Source organism: Vigna angularis, chromosome 6, assembly GCF_016808095.1.
Source record: "Vigna angularis cultivar LongXiaoDou No.4 chromosome 6, ASM1680809v1, whole genome shotgun sequence".
NCBI lineage: Eukaryota > Viridiplantae > Streptophyta > Magnoliopsida > Fabales > Fabaceae > Vigna > Vigna angularis.
In genome coordinates this window covers 29,720,422-29,740,466 of record NC_068975.1, presented here as the reverse complement: position 1 = coordinate 29,740,466, position 20,045 = coordinate 29,720,422, and the positions used below count along the sequence as shown (strand labels likewise).

At 31.3% G+C, this 20,045-nt stretch overlaps 2 protein-coding genes across 2 annotated transcripts; both read left to right on the top strand.

The window, feature by feature from the left end:
• Positions 1-5,751: 5,751 nt before the first annotated feature.
• On the top strand, positions 5,752-11,917 carry LOC108343221 (WPP domain-associated protein). The gene is made up of 5 exons (XM_017581352.2): positions 5,752-5,977; positions 6,652-9,027; positions 9,167-9,293; positions 9,682-9,783; positions 11,162-11,917. Exons 2-5 carry the CDS (start codon positions 6,761-6,763, stop codon positions 11,222-11,224), a joined length of 2,559 nt encoding a protein of 852 aa, XP_017436841.1. The 5' UTR covers positions 5,752-5,977; positions 6,652-6,760; the 3' UTR covers positions 11,225-11,917.
• Positions 11,918-15,313: 3,396 nt separating this feature from the next.
• Positions 15,314-18,838, top strand: LOC108341594 (probable receptor-like protein kinase At1g30570). The gene has a single exon (XM_052879432.1). It carries the CDS (start codon positions 15,970-15,972, stop codon positions 18,538-18,540), a length of 2,571 nt encoding a protein of 856 aa, XP_052735392.1. The 5' UTR covers positions 15,314-15,969; the 3' UTR covers positions 18,541-18,838.
• The last annotated feature ends 1,207 nt before the right edge of the window (positions 18,839-20,045 follow it).

The window sequence follows — 20,045 nt, the reverse complement described above, 5'->3', positions numbered from 1 at the left end:
TAGGTTTAAAATTTAAAAAAGAATTGCATTGTGTTTAGTGTTGTCAATATAGTCTACGGTTTGACTAGATTCGACTTACTATGAATTGGTCACTTAGTGAGTCAACACAATCAAGTTCAATTATTAGCAAGTCGAAAAAATTTGAGCATGACTCAACCTATAATGGGTTGTTGAGTTAAACGAGTTAACTCACTAACTCATTTAGTTATAAGTTTTTTTTTTGAGGAAAAAATAACAAAAAATTTCTAATTCAAATATAAATAAAGGATAAGGGTCTTAAATTAAATTTATAATGAATCAAACATAAGATTTTATTCACGTAAAAAGATATCATAAAATCTCATCAACAAACTTTTTAATGGCTTCATAGCGATTCAAACTTATTTTTTCATAAAAATAAAGTTACTAAATATATATTTGTGAATATTACATGTTACTTAATTGTTTCATACAAAAATAATTTCACGCAAACCTTCATTTCAATATTTTGCAAAATTATTAACCCAAGAAAAATTACTTATTAAAAAAATTAGATAAGTTAATGAGCCAACTCGACAGTGAGTCGAGTTCAAAATTGACCTATATCAAAATTTTAAAATTTTTTCAAACCAACCTAATCTGAACTCGTGATGAGTCAGATTGACTTATGAAATCTATTTTGACAACACTAATTGTCTTCTTAGGATTTATTTTCTACCTTTTATTTTCTCAATAATTTTAAAGTTATCGTTATAAAAGAATATGCATTGAGAATTTTGTAAATAAATGTAACTTTTTAAATATGATTAAGCATTCATCCTCATTTTCCTTTCAACTATTTCGGTTTCTTTTCTATCTGAAACGCTCAGCAACACCATTGTTTGTGTTGCCTTAACTATTTTTAAAAACATTTTTAAACATTATTAAAAATCTCATTGTTTCACTTTAATCTTTGTACCATATGATTGTTTGACTAACTTTATACCAGACGATTTATGCAGTTCATAATGACCTTGACAACCACCTAAGAGACCACCCAAGAGACCAGTTGGTCATGGTCCATAGACTGCATGGTCATCCTTAAACAATAATTAGACCTTATGGTGATTAACTTACGACAAAATCCAATTAGTACCAATTGGACCACAATTAGATCGTCAAAGCTCATTCTGAAATTTATAAATGCAGGTTTGAGGTAAAAAGGTAGGTGCATTTATTACGCATTAAGGGTTGAACTAACCGAATCATTACAGACTTTGACATCGGAATATCTTCTGCAGGTAACCTTCCAATTGGATTGAATATTTTGACGGACGAATGGTGATAACTTAGCAAACATATAATCTCAATCCCTTAATTGAAATAATTTTTTTAAAAATGTTAAATTTTTTGAATATAACTTATGATTAGATTATTCTAACTATTCAGTTTAAAAAAAATGTATTGCATAGCTAGAGTTAATCTTGCTAGCAGTACTTTCTAATTGGATCAAAAGAAGGTGGGGGAAAAAGGAATTAAAAATACAAAATTATTTTTGTCTATCATTTTTAGGAATATCCATTTGAGAGTAACTTTATTTAACTCTAATTTGTTCCTAATAAATTGAAACCCCTTTAAATAAAGGAATTTTCCAAGTTGGGATCAGATATGTAATTATAAATTTAAGACTAGTCTTTCTTATTAAAATACGTTGACAAATCATTAACCTCAACACAAGAATAAAAAAAATATTTATGAGTAAACAATTAGTCTAGTATAACAAATATCAATATATTTTATTTTTATTACAATGAAAAAGAATAGCTTTGAAACAAAGACTGCAATTTTATTAATTTTGTTTGAACTTTATTAATGATTAAGATAATTAAACAATTGTTTCATCTTTAGTAATTCATAACGAGATTTTTAAACTGAAAAGAAAAAGTATTGTTTTAGTTTATGAAAATGGAGTTAAGTCAGCTTCTAGGAACGGTCTCCAATTTTCAAGTTCAGATTAATGTTTTATTTTCGGTCTTTTCTCCATAGTTTGGTTGAGTAGGAGTACTACGTAATAAATAACTACTTGATTATGTAATTTATCACTAAACCATAACTCCAATTATTAACAAACTGCAAACAAAATTATCAAAATTAATATTTTTATACTATTTTTTTCATATTATAAATAAAATATATGAATGTTTATTATAATGAACTGACAATTTACCTAAACAGTAAACATGTATTTTTACCAATCATATAATTAAAATTAACTAAAATATGAAATTTATCAATCAAATTTAAATAAAAGTTACAAAGATATTAAAAATCATATAATCCACTGAAACTCACAAATTATTAAAGATTAGCAAAATGAAAGAGATAATATATCACAATCAATTTCCTAGTAACTAATTGTTTATAAAATAATAATTAAAGTGTGAGTCTTTACAGTGAAAAATAAAAAAATAGTTCTCATTCTTGCTTCCTTAGTCAATTAAGAAAAGCTGAATACCTCTTTTGGTTTTTTGAAAAAGAAAAAAAAAGTATAGAATCGTCTTATCTTTCTTAAAAAGTTAAAAACAGTCATGTAAAAAATAGTATTTTAAAAAATAATATTAAAAAACGTCTATTAAAAAAGTGGGACGATTTTGAATATTTTTTCTTTTTCGAATGACCAAAAGAGGTATTAAGTCATTAAAAAACGTTGATAATGTAACCTAGGATTCTATCTCCCACAACAATGGTCAAAATAGCAAAATCTTTGGATTCCATTAGGTTAGATTGTCTGCTAACTATCACCCATTGTGCCTTTCTTCTCAGCCTTTTCTGCTTTTTAACTTCTTTTTCTTCCTTTGCCATTAAGCTTTGATTGCAATGAAATCACAACTTTAACAACAACAAAGTGTTTCAATTTTCAGTATTTTGAAAAATGATATTAGGTGAATATTACTTTCATAAGAGAGGCATTATTCATTAATATTTAAGAAGAATGATTCATAATTTTAAAGAATTTTGTAATTATCGGATGTGATAAGAATAAATATAAACCAAATAATTCCAAATACACGTATTTATAAATTAAAACATCTATTTATAGTAATGAAAAACATATTTTTGTAAAATTGCTCAAAATACTGTATCATTTTGATATCTGCACATGTATGTGTCGGTCCTAATAATAATAATAATAATACTACGTTGATATCACATGTACTTGATACCTATTGGGACATAACAATTTATATTGACAAAAGGTATCTCATTCACTCTGTAATTGCTTAAAACTTAAATGTTTAAATTCTTTTTCTCTTTCAAAGTGAAATAGCTATGTTTAGTTCTTCAATCCCTAGTAGTAGATCTCATTTGGTTTTAAATTTTTTATTCAATTTTTTCTTTCAAATTCATACTAAGTTTTTTTTTTTCTTTCCAAATTAAAAGTGATTATTTCTAAAAGCATGTAAATGTTTGCTATCAAATTTAAAATAATTCATTTTAGTCATGTATAGCCGTTGTTAAAAATATATTAATGTTTAACAACTTTATTAAAAAAAATAATTAAAGGCATACAAAAAAAAGATTCACACTGAAAATTTAGATAAACTCTCTTCACTTAACATAGTAAAACGTCTAATTAAAGTAAAATTGAGTTCTAAACTATATTTTAATATATTTTTTGACGTCTGATAACCGAATTTGTAAATTAAAGGATCAATTTAAAAAAAAATGACCACTAATTCTTTTTAAAGGGACATGATTTTTTTATATCTAGATTTAAGGACTAAAATAACAAAATATTAACATAATACTTTCAAATTAGTGTTTAACCGTATTTTGATTTTTAAATAATAGTAATAATAATCAAGCATTTCCCATTTGATGATGATACTGTATGGAATTAATAACATGTGTGACACAATAAAAATATAATAATAATGTGATAACTTTTTAATGGATGATAATTCCATGTTAACATTTTGCAAAAAGTCAAAGAGGATAAAATAAAATTAGTAAAATTTAAAAAAGCTGAAACTTGAAACATAAGCCAACAAGATAGAACATGATGATAATGATGTGGCCATGATTGTTCAAAAAATAATTCGTATGCATGTCTTGTGGTGGGACAATAGGTACGTTGATTTTTTTTTTTAAATTATTTTTGCTGGTCACCAATCAAAGATTATGATATAAAAATAATTGTTTTCACGAAAAACAAAAACATAAAAAGATCACCAGAAACAAACAACTTTTTCTTCAACAATTAGCTTGTCCACAAAATCAAATATATATATATATATATATATATATATATATATATATATATATATATATATATATATATATATATATATATATATTCTCATTTTGATTATGAAAATTGTTTAATTAAAATAAAATAAACTCATTCACTCAATTACACTTTTGTTTCTCATATTATAATCATGCAATTTTAGGTTTTTAGTTTCTTCAATAAACAAATATTATTTGAATAAACCAATATCATTAACTCAAATGGCACAATTGGAATATAACAGTTTAATTATTAAAGCAAAAAATTGTTTACATTCTATTAACACGAAAATTCAAATCAATTTAGTCTCAATAAGTAGGATTTTTAAGTTCAACTTTTACTACTATTGGAATAAAAAACACATTAAATATGGAATATAAAATATTTATATAGAGAAAACGAAAAATTATTTAAATACTAAAAATGATATAATAAATACTTAATACTTTGTGGAATTTCTTCACCCACTAATCACTATCACTTTCATATCAAACTACCCAATCTCCATCAATAAAATATAATCATAGTTATAACTTTACTTTTGTCTTAGCCATGTACAAACAAAGTGGGCAACACATATATTCTCTATCACTTTAACTTTTATCATCATAATCAATACATAATGAAATTAATTAACAATTTATTCACTATTAATGTACGTTTTATTTTCCATAATTGATGTAACATAACTGATCTATGATTTGTATTGCCTAATATTGTGTTTGTTTTATATGTATGTATTCTTCATGATTAACAATTAAGTCAAACTTGGTCCCTTTTCTTTCTAAATGTTTAGTTAACATAATAAATAATTAAATAATATAATTCTAATTAATGATAATTTCTTAATTTAAACTTAAAATAAAATAAGCAAACATTTTTAAATATCAAGATACTATTATATTCATAATACCAATAATAACTTACACAATTTTAAACCACATATAATTACTAAAATGTAAACATTTACGTTATATCCCATTCTCCAATTAAATCTACGTTATATTCTTTAAGGAATTAAAATTGAGTTTTGGATACACTTAGATGTTAGATTTAATTTTGTAATGTCTATATATATCTAAATTCAATTTCAGTAAACTTTAACAACAAATAATCAGTAATTAAAATAACTTTATGTCATAATTTAAATTATTTATTATAAATTTAAATTATAATCTATATAACTATTTACTTATTATAATACTTATTTTTACTATTTTTTATTTACACAGTGGAAGTATCTATTATCATAAATTTGAATCATGTAAAAACAAATACTTTCCTGTAATGTATACAATTTATAATATGGGTATCAACATAAATAAATTTACTTATATAGATAGAAATAGTCAAGTGAACTTAACAGCAATAAATAATTCTTAACAATAGTAATTAATAGTAACAACATATTTTTTGCTAACTAATTAATAGTAATATAATAAATAATAAATAATACATTGTAATTTGGAGGTTAACTAGGGTGTATTTTACTTACCCTTCTCCCGCTCTTACCAAATCTTTGCTTCTGCAACTTTTCAACCTTCTTCTATTCTGCTACTCTCTCTGCTCCTAAACCCTAGAAAAGGCCATTACCACAATTCAACCCTGCCCCCACCTGCACTCTTCCTCTTTCCAAACGTTTTCCTGTCGCCTCGGATTCTCCAACTCCCTCTTTTGTCTGCCAATTCAGCCTCGTACGCCCCCAAGATTGCTCTTTTATTATTCCCTGTAAGTTTCTGACGACCTTTCGACTTTTTTCTTTATCACTGTTTTGGACTGCTTCTACGTCCTTTCACCTGCATTGGAGCTCCTGTTAATTGCCGCTGAACTTTGAATTTTTTTAGTGTCACTTGAATCTCAGCTCATGGGTCGTTTTTTGGTTAGAAAATTATGCTGGTAAAAGATTTTTAACTTTGCTTCGGTCTATTGATAGTTGAATTCTGTCTTAATGATTTTGGAAGTGATCACAGTGAAAGGGTGTGAGTGAAGTTTTGATTTTTTTTTTTGTTTGGAGGGGGCGGGGGTTATACCGACCGAACTTTTGTTCAATTTGAATAATTGTAATTGTAAATAATTGAGTAAATTACATGACGGCCGTGGTCTTTTAAAAATTGCGCTCTATTTTCCTGTTTTTTAAAGGTTTACAACAACCTCTCCATAGGATAAACTTTTTTTAATTGTTAAGGGATTGCAATGCATAAAAGGTGTCACTGTCATGTTTTACAATCAGTTAAGGGGATTTGTGTACGAGTTTAAAAAAGAGAGAAAGATAGAAATTAGAGGAAATCTTAGGGAATTTACTCTAAATAGTTATTGTTGAGGTTTGTATTACTAACCTTTTTTTATGGCTGAAGTTGTAAAGTTTACTAATTATTATGCATATGTGTTTCCTACTTTGGCAGGCGGTGTGTTAGATTTGAGGGTTTGCCTTGAGTTTGTATTACAAATGGCCCCAAATTGTTGATTCCTGTTTATAGAGGGAAAAAAGTGGCAGTGGAGAGCGTCGCTGTTATGAAGGGTGGTGAAAAGATTTATGATTATGGTAAAGAAATGATTTATGATAATGGTAAAGAAGATGAGAATGTGGACGACATTGGTATACTTGAACAAATGGATTCCTTTCTGGAGGGTGTCGAAGGGCGGGTGATAATATCTAGGATGGTGAGTGACTCCATCATAAAGGGCATGGTTAATGCTGTTCAGGAACAGGCAGCGGAGCGAATCACTGAGAAAGAATTGGAGGTGATCAAGCTCAAGAAAGTTCTACATGGGTTTCATGTGGGTTCAGGTGAAACTAAGACATTCTGCTCTTCATTGCATCATCATGAATCCCACGAAGCTGCTACACATCAGTTTCCAGATAGTGTTGTAGAGCCCGATAAATATGTAATGTCTGTAGACAGTCTTCAAAATGCAGTACACGAGGAGTTAAGTCAGCTCAAGAAAGAAATAAATAAAATTAAGGGGGCTAGTTCCATCAGAACAATTAGTTCAGGTGCTGATTTGGTGGGTTTAAGTGGTATTCTGCAAGAGAATATGCCTGAAAAATTGATTTGTGTTGATAAAGCTTTCGAAAATCTAAAGGATGCTGTAGACAGTGTCTGTGAAAGAATGAAAGTCATGGATCGGTTATCAAAAGCATCACTTTCTGAATGGCAGAAGGAGCAGGACTTTCAATCAGAAATTGAACGAATGGTGATCAGCAACGGTATCTGGGGTTTGCAACAGGAGTTTGAACAGAAACTGTGGGATCTTTCTGACTCTGAAAGTAGAAATTGTTTTAACCAATATAAAGAGATCTCAAGTTTGCGTGAGGAATTGGATTCAATTTTTAAAACACTTTCTGTTTCTGAAAGCGGCCACCTTCTTTCTCATGGATCCTTGGAGAATGCTGAGGAATGGTGTCATAATAAGAGGGTTGATCATTTCCATGTGAAGCTTTCCACTGAAGATTTGTCGCCCTCAACTATGGAAGGAAATGACAAACAGGAGCCAAAGATTAACAAGCCTGAGAATTTGGATTCGGCCTCACTAAAGCACATGTCTAAAGAAGATTTAATTACTTTTATTACTAAAATGAGAAGAAACCATGAATCTCAGGTGCAAGAGAAGACGGAAGAGAATTTTCGCCTGAGGCGGCAACTTTTGAAAGAAAGAGGTTCTTCTTTTCCACTGAAGAAGGACAAGGAGTTTGAGCTGTTGAAGAAAAAAATCCCTGATGTCATCGCAAAATTGAATGAAATCCTTGATGAAAATGAGAAAGTACATCAATTCAGTGAAAACATTGAATGTCTTGGCAGTTTAAAGGATAGATTGGATTTCTTAGAATCTGAGAATCATCAACTGAAGGAGACTCTATCGGATAAGAAAAAAGAATTTAGGAGTCTTTCTTCCCAGGTTTCTGCTGCAGAGGAAAAATTGTCACAGGAGCAATTGATAGAGAAAAATTTGTTACAAACCATTCAGAGGCTTGAGGATGATATAGAGGATGCACATTCTCAAGTCTCAGTTATTCAAGATGTATATAAATGTTTATTTGAAGGTATTGTTAGTGAGTTTAGATGCTGCACTGAAGAATTACATCTGAAGAGTAGTTTCATGCAAGAAATGTATGAAGTATTACTCCAAGAAGCTTCCCGCAGTGCTCAAGCTTCTAGTAGGTTGGGAATTGAGGAAGCAGAAATGGAGTCAACTATGATACAAGGGTTATTGGATATTAATCATATTATATTTAAAGAAACTTTGGTGAATGCAGATGAAGCTTTAAAATTGGAAGTTTCTGAAAAGGAGAAACTAAGATATGAAGTGCATACATTGAAGTCAGTTGTGGAAGAAAAGGAGAAGTTAATCAAAGGAGCAGAAGATGCTTTTGTTCAAGAGAAACAAAAAGTGCAGTTTGCCTCCGAACAACTTGACAGTTTAAGAGCTGAGATTGCTCATCAGCATAAATTAATAGAAGAGAAAAGCGAAGAATTGGATTTGACTGATGACAACCTGGTTGCAGCTTTGAAAGAAATTAAGCAATATGATGAGCAAATGCATCAGCTGCATAAAAATCTTGAACAAAGAACGAACAAACTTAGAGAAATTGAAGAAGAAAGAAGAGTACATTTTGCTCTTACACAAAAACAACAAGAAGCACTGAATTTGTTTGAGGCTAAAGAAAGGGAAACTAGGAAGCAAATGGAATCTACCATTAATCTCATTCATAAATTGTTGACGATGATTACTGATTTTGAAGCTAGAGTAAATAAAGATATTTCAAGAAATCGTTTGAGGTATGCATTAATTGTGTCAAGATCCTTTAATATCACGTTAATTTATCATAAACTCATGTTTCTATGACTGCTTCTATTGATTAAAGGAATAATTGGGAATTAACTTAGTATTAAGTCATATATTTAATAATCTTTTCAGGCTTGAAAACATAAGATCTGAGTTTCATTGGATCAATAACCAAGCCAACTTACTTAAAACCGTGGGTTTGGTGTACAAGCAACGGCTAGAAACAAGATCTTCTGATCTCGCGAAGGCTGAAACAGAGGTATCTCATCCAAAACATTATGTTGTCTTTTTTCACTTTTTTTATGATGGTGTTGGAGACATTGGATTAGGTTTATGTGTTTCTGAACTAGATTGCAATCAAGGCCTGTGTGAATGAATCAGCCGATAAGGTTTATGCTGTAGAATTCTGGTGAACCAAGATACAGCTAACTCTCAACTTGAAAAAATATCTAAGTTTCGTCTAGAAAACATTATTTTCTGAACTACTCTGATGTATGAGATGCCTAAATTCCGCATTGAATAAGTTGTAATAGATATTCAATGGAATATTTAAGTGTCTTGGTTTTTGTTAACTTTCTATTTTAATCCTGAAGTTTTGCCATTGGTCCACCCACCTATATTTGATGTAAAGTTACTTGTTTTTTCAGGTTGATCTTTTGGGGGACGAGGTAGATACTCTTCTTAGGCTCCTTGAAAAAATATACATTGCACTTGATCATTATTCACCCATACTGCAGCATTACCCTGGGGTAAGAACCTTTTGCTTTCTGCACATCTTTTTAACGTCTGTACTTCGTCATGATTGAAGTGTGTATAATGCCTAAATATATGATATTACTTAGAAGAGTCTATCTATCTTCTTGATTATTTCTCCTTATCAATGTCTATTTTAAGGATCTTAAAATAAATTGTACCATTCTGTGTTGAGTTGAGACAATAAATACGTAATGTTAACTGTTGTTAAAGGAAATCCTGAAGGTTGTCTTTAGGTTCGAGAATAGAATATCTAGGAAATTTTATGTGTTTAATATGCTATTTTATGTCATATTTATCTTGGTTACATTTGTTAGAAAAATGGCAAAGAATAATCCTTACATGACTTGCTAATCTCTTAAACTAGCTTTTCTGATTTAGTTAGGTATGTTAAAAAATGTTTGGTCCTAAACATGAAGGTTGGTTTTGACGACCTACATTGACTACGAGTACAATCAAATCACTTCTATAGGTCTCCATTTCTGATAACCGGCGGCATTTGATCTCATGTTCACTGGCTTGTGCCCCCCAACACCACCACCCACACACAGAGACAGAATATCACTCTTAACTTCACATAATTGTATGATAGTGTAACCAACTGCCAGAATGGCAACCATGAAATTTGAAGGAAATTCTAATGTGGTTTGTGATCATATACAAGGGAAGGGGAGTAGATAGAGGAAGTGGAAGAAGGTGTGAGTAAAAATTAGTGGGAGATTGATTACAAAGCATCTCAATTGCCCTGGTATTCTGTTCTGAGGTCATTTCTATATTTTCCAAATAAAATTCATCTTGGTCAATAATATCACGCTGATATCAATATCTGCATTTCTTTAATACATCATTTTCACTTAATCTAATTCAGTTTTTATCTCTTTGCTACTTATTTAGTTTGGATCTGGAGTGGAACTTTCATTTGTTTCGAACATACATGGGAATCCCTCCCTCCATGGAATGAACATGGATTTGGATCAGAAATAGGCTTAGGATAACCTGTCAGTGTATATGACTGCCACGGGTGGACAAGCTTCCTTTTTAGCATTCGTAAACTGGAACTGTGTACTGTTGGCATACTAATTCAACCCCTTCATTCAGCTAAGAATTGTGTATTAATAGATAGATAGCTAATGATGAACCTCCAAGCAGAAGATTTTACTGGTCTTAGCATCCAATTAGATTTGTGTACCTTCAAAGAAACATAGGGGCATATAATTTTCTTCAGTTTGTGTCTGTCTTATCCAATAGTCTTTCTTTGTGAAGAAGGTTGAGAGGTTTTCTGTTCATACGAATAGAATAGTGTGTAGTGTGTGCAGCCTGGTCTTCAGAAGTCCCAACATATAACTTTTTAATAATTATCTGTTCATTTTGCAGATTATTGAGATTTTGGAGCTTGTAAGAAGAGAACTGAGTGGAGACTGTAGAAAACTTCTTTAGTTGTACGTTTTGGCCAGGTATATTGACAGACACTGTTGATACAAACTGTATCTTTCCGTGCTCTGGATTGCTAAGACCAGAATCGTGATAAGCAAATCATGCAAGCCCCCACATGAGCATATTCATCAACCACGCAGGATGTGGAGATTGTAATTAACTTTTCACGGAGCGCCACTATAGTGTTAATTGGTTGGTTCATTCTTTTTTTTTGTTTCTATTACCTTCATCTATACAGAGATCAGAGATGCTAGAGTTATTATAGTTTCGTTTCTTTTTCATTTTTCGGGGTTCACTTCTCATGTCTATAACTGGAGCAATGACAATGCTATTGCATAAATTATTTTAGTCCATGCTGTCTTATGTTAAATTACTACATTGAGGAGCTATGTGCAAATCTTCCAATGGATACAAGTAGCTAGTTGTACAGTTGTTCACATAGTATAGTAGCTGGATGATGTGTAGCTACTGGGTTTTTGTTCTCCTTAACACATTTTTGAGGAAAACAGCACCACAAAAGAACCAACAACTTGTGCAGTTGCTAACACCGATTTTGCTATACACGAATTCTGTATCATACTAGGATACATGCTTAGGCCGGTTGACTAGTATATCACAAATTTGCTTCCTCTCTTTGTAATTCTTACTTTGCCTTCCATGTGGGCTAATTTATTAACTTTTGTACATTTTTTTTAATGAGTTTCTACATGGCTTGTTGATACTTTTGGGTTATAGGCACAAGTGTATGATATTCATCGGCATTCAGTGGATTTTGTTTAAAATGGTTATTACCGTTATTATGTATTGTTCATTCACATGCGCTTCCTCTTGAGATGCTCCTCAAAATGGGACATGTGAGCTAGGGATAACTGAGTGTAGGTTGTAGCTATCTGTCTTATATGTAGAAAAATTCACTTGCATCTGTTTTGTGACGGAGGAGTAGACAGAAACATGTACCTTGGTATTTAGTAGGGAGAAAGAAACAGAGGCTACGAAAATAAGGTAGGTGTAGCAAAAGAAAAGAAGAAAATGGTTAAAAATATTAATTTTTTTTTAAAAAGTGGAAATTGAAAAGGATAAAAGAAAAGGTCTTTGATTATGTTGTAAGGATATGTACAAGCAGTGTTTGAGTTTCTAAATAAATAAAAAAAAGTTCACTTTTCGTATTTAATTTGTAAAATATGTAGTAGGATATGTACAAGCAGTTGTTGGAAGTGGTTTTGACTAATCCTCCATGACATAATTTGTATTTTTTAATCTAATGATTTCAAATATTAGAGTGTTGGCAATACTTCTCAATTACAATAATATAATACATAATTTTGTCTTTTACTGTATTTTTTTTATATGCAGTGAGGTTAATGGAAATTGAAGTCAAAACCTTATGAACGCTTTATTAAAATCTTTGACATTGTATGTAATCGCCTTCAATAGCATATTGGTAATAAATCAAATCGATCGTTTTGTCTTTGAAATAGACTAATCCCTTATTATTATTGATCAAAAGACATTTTAGTGTATTAAAAAAAGTCACCGACAAGTTTTATTATGATTGAGATGTTTCATTCAACATCAAACACTGTTCATTAATGATTGATGAGATAAGTACCACATTTTCGATCCTTATACCAGTTAAACCTTGTCTTTCTCAGAATTGAAAATATGTATATGGATTCCTTCCTATTTTTCACGCAACTGATGCACATGATTTTTCTTATAAAAAAAATTATCATCTTGATTCTTATAATGTAGAGTTTTGTTTTTAACCATCAAAGTTTTGTAATTAATGTCACGTCATCAAAATATATTACAACGATTTCACATTTTGTAAACTGGGTTATCATTTAATGGTGAAAAGAAAAACAGTAAAATTTTATATTAAAAAAACTAAAAGATCAAAATACTTTTATAAAAACCTAGATAATAAATTGAATATATATAATGTTTACTTTTATTTTTAATATAAAAATACTTATATATATATATATATATATATATCGGGTGTAGGATCGAGTAATTTTTACAAATTTTTTCAAAATTTCATTTTAAAATCATTCAGGTAATTGTATCTCCGTCCTATGTTTTCGTCTATATTTTAACCGATCAGAGTACCTGATCTTTAAGTTAATAAATGAGAGCAATAGTCTTAAATGGATAGTAAATGTGATCACCTATTTATAGTTTTTGAGATGAGTCTAAGATTATCAGAACTTTAATCAGGACTCAATCTCCGACTTATTACACTAATTAATATTTATATTTAAATATGCTTCTTAATATATCTTTAGTAAGAATGTTATTGAGATCGACTCTCCAACTTTTGCTCAGACGACAAATTTTAAATTTATTTTAATTTCGTTTTGAATATTTATCAAATTAGATTATCCGTCCTATTTTTTGTCACATAAGATAGTCGTCCGACTATACAATACAAATTATATATATATATATATATATATATATATATATATATATATATATATATATATATATATATATATATATATATATATATATATATTAAGATTGGATGTCAAAACAAGTATTAATATAAACTACATTCACTTAAACACAAAACAGTTAAACCTATGAGAATACTATTTAAGTTAATACACCTACAATATTACGATATTCTAACTCAAATGTTAATAATAGTCTGTTTCTTAATGTATACACATTGCCATGAATAAAATGTTAAAAATATATAATTAATAATACACACACTTTAATTAATAATATTTTATCAGTGTCTCTAGTGCCAAAGATTAAACTAAGGTGACATTTTCATTATCGTATAAAAATACTTTGAAGAAAAATAAAATAAATAGAAAATAGAAAAGTGGTGGTAGAGTGAATGTATCTGGATAGCAAGGATGATTATTTTATTGGTACGAAGCTTTTGAGTTTAGTCAGTAGTAGCAATATATTGGTAAGTGTGAAATAATTGAAGTGAATGGCATATAAAATATGTAGGGTATAGCATAGTGTAAGGGTAATGTGGAAGCAAAATAGAAGGACCCCTTAAGGGGTACTCTCAGTACGGAATAATAACACGAGACACCGCTTTCGGTGCACCGCACTCTTTTACAGAACATTATTAAATTTATTCTTAAAATTTCTATGTAAATAAATATCTTCAAAGACTTCAAAATTAAAGCATTTAATGCTAGTTAGATATCTAAATAATAATTTTAGTGTTCTATCCATAAGTTCAAATAATCATGTTTTTTTTTGGTTTTATGAAAAAGATATTATTTATTCTTTGAATTTGACCTTTACATAGTGAAATCTCACTAAAAACATATCTATGATTAATTGTGGTTAATACATAATGGTTATTTTTTAATAATAATTATGAAAAAGGAACTGAGTTATGGGCATGGGGAAGATAATTGCACAATTGATGATGTGGAGGACAATGGCATGTGATCCATCCCATCTCACTATCATCACAAATTATGGATTATGGAACCACCCTTCTCATCAATCATTGCATCCTTTCTTTCTCCTATTAATTTTCTCAATCAAGTACTAACCATTTTCTTCAAATTACCTTCTTTGCATTTTTCATTAATACCACTCTTAAATAAAGAAAAAAGGAAATATTACTTTCATCTTTTCTATATTTTAGATATTTTTTTCCCAAGAAAGCCAATATTTATAGTTTTCAAAATTCTTTAGTGGTTTTCTTCAAATGCACTTTTTTTACTATCTTACTACTGATTTTGCATGAATCAAGAATCAGGATATTAAATATGGACATTTTAGTTTTAATTTATATATCATGTGCATTAATTATAGTTAAATAAAAAACTGTCTTTATAACAAAACAGTGAGTTTGAAATCCGATTATCAATGTAACTTTTATATTTAATATCTTAAAAATCATACAATTAATTTATCAAATTATCATTAGCCGAGTGTAATTTTTTTGTTGCATTAGTAATGCATCTCTCGTTGTGTATGTCAGATAATAAATATCTGAAAATAAACCAATGCAAAATTGGTTCGTTACATAAAGGTTTATCTTAAACTTTTTTAGATGTCAAATCAAATCAAGGGAAACTTTGCTACTGTTACCAATTATGGCATATCAGTTAGAAGAAGAGGAGAAAAGATAAAGTACCTATTAAACAGTGTCCGATTCTTGGCTTATTGTAAAAGATACAAAAACAAGCACAGATGAATTGCAACTTTTCCAATCTGTTTCCAACCACACCCATGTTCTGATTTTCCTTGTTTGTTTATTCAGGAAAGAGCCCATTTTGGGTGACATCTTTGTTTTTATAGTATTTTTCTCTGGATTCCTTATCGCAACTTAGCTAAGTTGTTGTCTTTCTTTGTCATTCATAGTGCACTGCCACACCTTGCATTGGTCTTTTGCCCTTTCAAGTTCAGATCTGTGAATTGCTGTTTCTGTTTGTTGGAGGATTGATTGTGTTCAGCTAAAGCTGGAGGTGGGTTTTTCTTTTCATCTCTTTGTATTGTAGTGTCTCCCATGGTGTGGAAAATGGACATTCATACGCCCCAGAAGATTGTTTTGTCTAGCTATCCATAAAGGCTTCAACTTTCGTGCTTCCTTATTCAAGATCTTGGGAAATACGAGATTGTTTCTGTGATTGGGCAGTGTTGGCTTTCTGGGTCTATGTTGTTTTTTTCTGTATCTGGTTTGTTTTGTTAGCTTTCCCTTTCCAAATTTTGCTTCTTTTTTTAAAGATAAAAAAGGTCTTACTGGAGGAATTGTTACCATGGTGAGTGTCCTTGGGGAGGGACTCTATTTTGTTCTGATTCTTGTGGTAGTGTCTGCGACAGTGGGCACTGTGGATGCTCAAACGAAGTCTATCCTCTTAAATTGTGGTTCAAACTCTTCTTTGAATGTGGATGGTAGAAGATGGCTGGGGGACTTGGCCACCGATAACAATGTCACCCTAAGCACCCCCAGTGTTGTTGCTAACACTTCTACATTAAGTGGCAGTTCAATCTATGATCCTCTCTATAAAACAGCCAGAATTTTCACTGTTCCTTTGAATTACACAATCAAAGATGTTAAAGGAAACTACTTTGTTAGGTTCCATTTTTGCCCCTTTGCGATTGACGACTTCAATGTGAACGAGTCCTCATTTGGTGTTGTGGCCAATGGTCTGAAACTGTTATCAGAGTTTGATGTTCCTGGTAAGATATCCCACAAGAATATGAACTTGCTGAATTCTGGAAGAAATGCTAGTTCATTCTTCTTGGTAAAAGAATATATTCTGACTGTGAATGGGGATATGCTTGTGATTGAGTTCGTTCCAGACAGAAGCTCCTTTGGCTTCGTCAATGCCATTGAGATTGTCCCAGTTGTGGGTGAGCTTTTTTCTGGATCAGTTAGTAGAGTTGGTGGTGGAAACTTAAATTTGTCCGGACATGGGATGGAGACCATGTATAGGCTGAATGTCGGTGGTCCTGAGGTTCAGTCCAATCAGGATCGTGATCTTTGGAGGACATGGGAAGTGGATTCTGGTTATATGATCATAGAAAATGCTGGGTCTGGAATTAAGAACAGTTCTAACATTACATATTCTTCCGTGAACGATACTTCGGTGGCTCCTCTCCTGGTGTATGAAACTGCGAGGACAATGTCCAACTCTGAAGTCTTGGACAAAAGGTTCAACATGTCATGGAAATTTGAAGTAGATCCCGACTTTGATTATTTGATCCGTATGCATTTCTGTGAGCTGGTTTATGACAGGGCAAATGAGAGAATATTTAGAATCTACATAAACAATAGGACAGCTGCGGATAATGTTGATGTGTTTGTGCGTGCTGGAGGGATGAACAGAGCATATCACTTGGACTATTTTGATCCTGTGTCATCAAAGATTGACACGGTTTGGGTTCAACTCGGTCCCGACACTGCTGCTGGTGCTGCAGGAACTGATGCTCTCTTGAATGGTCTGGAGGTTTTCAAGCTCAGTCGAAATGGAAATCTTGCACGTGTTGAGAGGTTTGACACAGGTGGCAATCCAGGGAGCAAATCAAAAGCAATGGCTGTCTGGGTGGGAGTTGGAGCAGGTGTAGCTTCTTTAGCTGTAGTTGCACTTATAGTTCTTGTATTCTGTTTCTGTAAAAGCAAGAGGAAGGAATCAAGTGATACCAAAAACAACCCTCAGGGTTGGAGACCATTGTTCCTCTATGGAGGAGCTGCTGTGAACAACTCTGTGGGTGGCAAGGGATCAGCAGGAACCCAAAAGCTATACGGATCAGTGGCCTCAGTTAGAGTTGGCAAGAGGTTTACATTGGCAGAAATCAATGCTGCAACAAACCACTTTGATGACAGTTTGGTAATTGGAGTTGGAGGCTTTGGAAAGGTGTACAAGGGGGAGATTGAAGACGGTGTTCTGGCTGCAATTAAGCGAGCCAACCCCCAATCTGAGCAAGGCCTGGCTGAATTTGAGACAGAAATTGAGATGCTGTCAAAACTCAGACACAGGCATCTGGTGTCCTTAATTGGTTTCTGTGAAGAGAAGAATGAAATGATCTTGGTTTATGAGTACATGGCCAAGGGAACTCTCAGAAGCCACCTATTTGGGAGTGATCTTCCTCCCTTACCTTGGAAGCAGCGCCTAGAAGTGTGCATTGGTGCTGCAAGGGGATTGCACTACCTTCACACAGGTGCTGACCGTGGAATCATTCACAGGGATGTCAAGACAACCAATATTCTGCTAGATGAGAACTTTGTAGCCAAAATGTCTGATTTTGGATTGTCAAAAGATGGTCCAGCCTTTGAACACACCCATGTTAGCACAGCTGTGAAAGGAAGTTTTGGCTATCTAGATCCTGAGTACTTCAGAAGGCAGCAATTGACTGAGAAATCAGATGTATACTCCTTTGGAGTTGTGTTGTTTGAAGTTGTCTGTGCTAGAGCTGTGATAAACCCCACCTTGCCTAAAGATCAGATCAATCTTGCAGAATGGGCAATGAGATGGCAGAGGCAAAGATCACTTGACACAATCATTGACCCTCATCTCAGAGGAAACTATTGTCCTGAATCATTGTCCAAGTTTGGAGAGATTGCAGAAAAATGTCTTGCTGATGATGGAAAGAGCCGTCCTACCATGGGGGAGGTGTTGTGGCATTTGGAGTATGTGTTACAACTACACGAAGCATGGCTCAACAGGGACACCACAGAAACTTCCTTCTCTGGTAGTAATCATGCTTTGAGAGGTCCAAAAGATGAAGGACTAGAAATGGTACAAGACTCTTCAAGCCAAGATGAAGTTGGTTTTGATCACAAACACACAGCTGAATCTGATTCAGTCCACACAACAAGAGAATGAGTAAGAGAAGTGAGTGCTGCAATTTGAGTTCAGTGATTTCTGAATGCTAGTGAGTAACTGCATTGGAGAACCATGAATGAATGAATGAATGACCTTATAGCAAATATATGCTTTACATATTCTTTCAATTTGTTTTATTGAATTCAACTATTCATGTTTACTGTTACTATTTTTCATCTTATTTTTGTATACATGGTAGTGCAATGGGCAAGTTATTATTGACATTTTGCCTAAAACAGGTACCAACGTTTGTTATATGCTCTCCTTAGTATGCAATGAAATTGTATTCTTGGGATCTTGCTCCTTGAAAGCTTAGCAGAATGTTATTATTTCTCAATGCTATAGATTATGTGCTTTTTGTCATTGAAAACAAAATGCAGAACTTTTTGTCTGCATCAATTTAGTGCTGCTTTCAAAGGAAAAAATATATGTATGTATTAAGATTCTGGTAACTGATTTTGAAGTAAATTATAAATAATGTTAAGGATACAATCACACTTCACTTGTACATTGTTTTGGGTTGAAAAAGAGTATTTCATATATGCTAATATAAATAATAATATAATCATTGACATCATTGCTCCAATGACTTGTCACCAATTTTATTATATTAAGATTCTTAATGTTATGATTACTAGTATTATTTTCATGATTAGTAATATTGTTAATATTACAATCGTTACTTGAGTTTGTTCTTTATCAATCTCATAAAAGTTCTCCTACACCCTTTTTAATCTAACAAACATTAATAAATTCCACAAATTATGTACATCTCATTACATAATGTATTTTTTATATTCTAGAATATCAATAGTAAAATATGATTTTACAGTTCGAAATGATTATTTTGAAACGTAATTTTTTAATAATTCAAAATAGTCATTTTGAAATATAGTTTATATTTAAGGATGTCCACTCCAAGACACATTTATGCAAATCAAAATATATTTTAAGACGTAAATAATGTACTCTCTATTCCGGAATATAAATTAAGTTTTCCATTCCTACATATAAATAATATGCACCCAAATTTTCAAAATAGCTATTTTAAAAAGTAAAATAAAAATACCTTTTAGAATAATCGTTAAAGAACATGAGAATGTATTCCATTTTGGAATATAAACAATGTGCATCCAATATCAAAGCGGTTATATATATTTTTGCAATAATCATTCCAAATAAAAAAAATGTATTTTGAAAATTGTAATTCGGAAATGACAACAAATAAATTAATAAAAGGTGATACAATTTTGGGTGTTACTCCCTACACCACCACACATTGCTTCTTGTACCACCACACTTTTTTTAAATTCCAAAATTATCCTTTATATCTTAAAATCTCCTACACCCCTCCTTTTTCCTTGAACGGACGTCGACATCCGTTGAAGAAAAAATTTTTCAACGGATGTGGGACATCCGCACATCCGTTTAGTTTTTTTTTTTTTAATTTTTAGATTTTTTAAGTTTTTAAATTAATATATAAATATTATTTAATTTTTTTAAAA

Excerpts from the sequence above, each read along its gene's own strand:
- LOC108341594 (XM_052879432.1), top strand. The coding sequence starts at position 15,970 with ATGGTGAGTGTCCTTGGGGAGGGACTCTATTTTGTTCTGATTCTTGTG.
- LOC108343221 (XM_017581352.2), top strand. The coding sequence starts at position 6,761 with ATGAAGGGTGGTGAAAAGATTTATGATTATGGTAAAGAAATGATTTAT. Across the intron at positions 9,028-9,166 it reads ATTTCAAGAAATCGTTTGAG|GCTTGAAAACATAAGATCTG; the intron begins GTATGCATTAAT and ends TAATCTTTTCAG. Across the intron at positions 9,294-9,681 it reads TCGCGAAGGCTGAAACAGAG|GTTGATCTTTTGGGGGACGA; the intron begins GTATCTCATCCA and ends TTGTTTTTTCAG.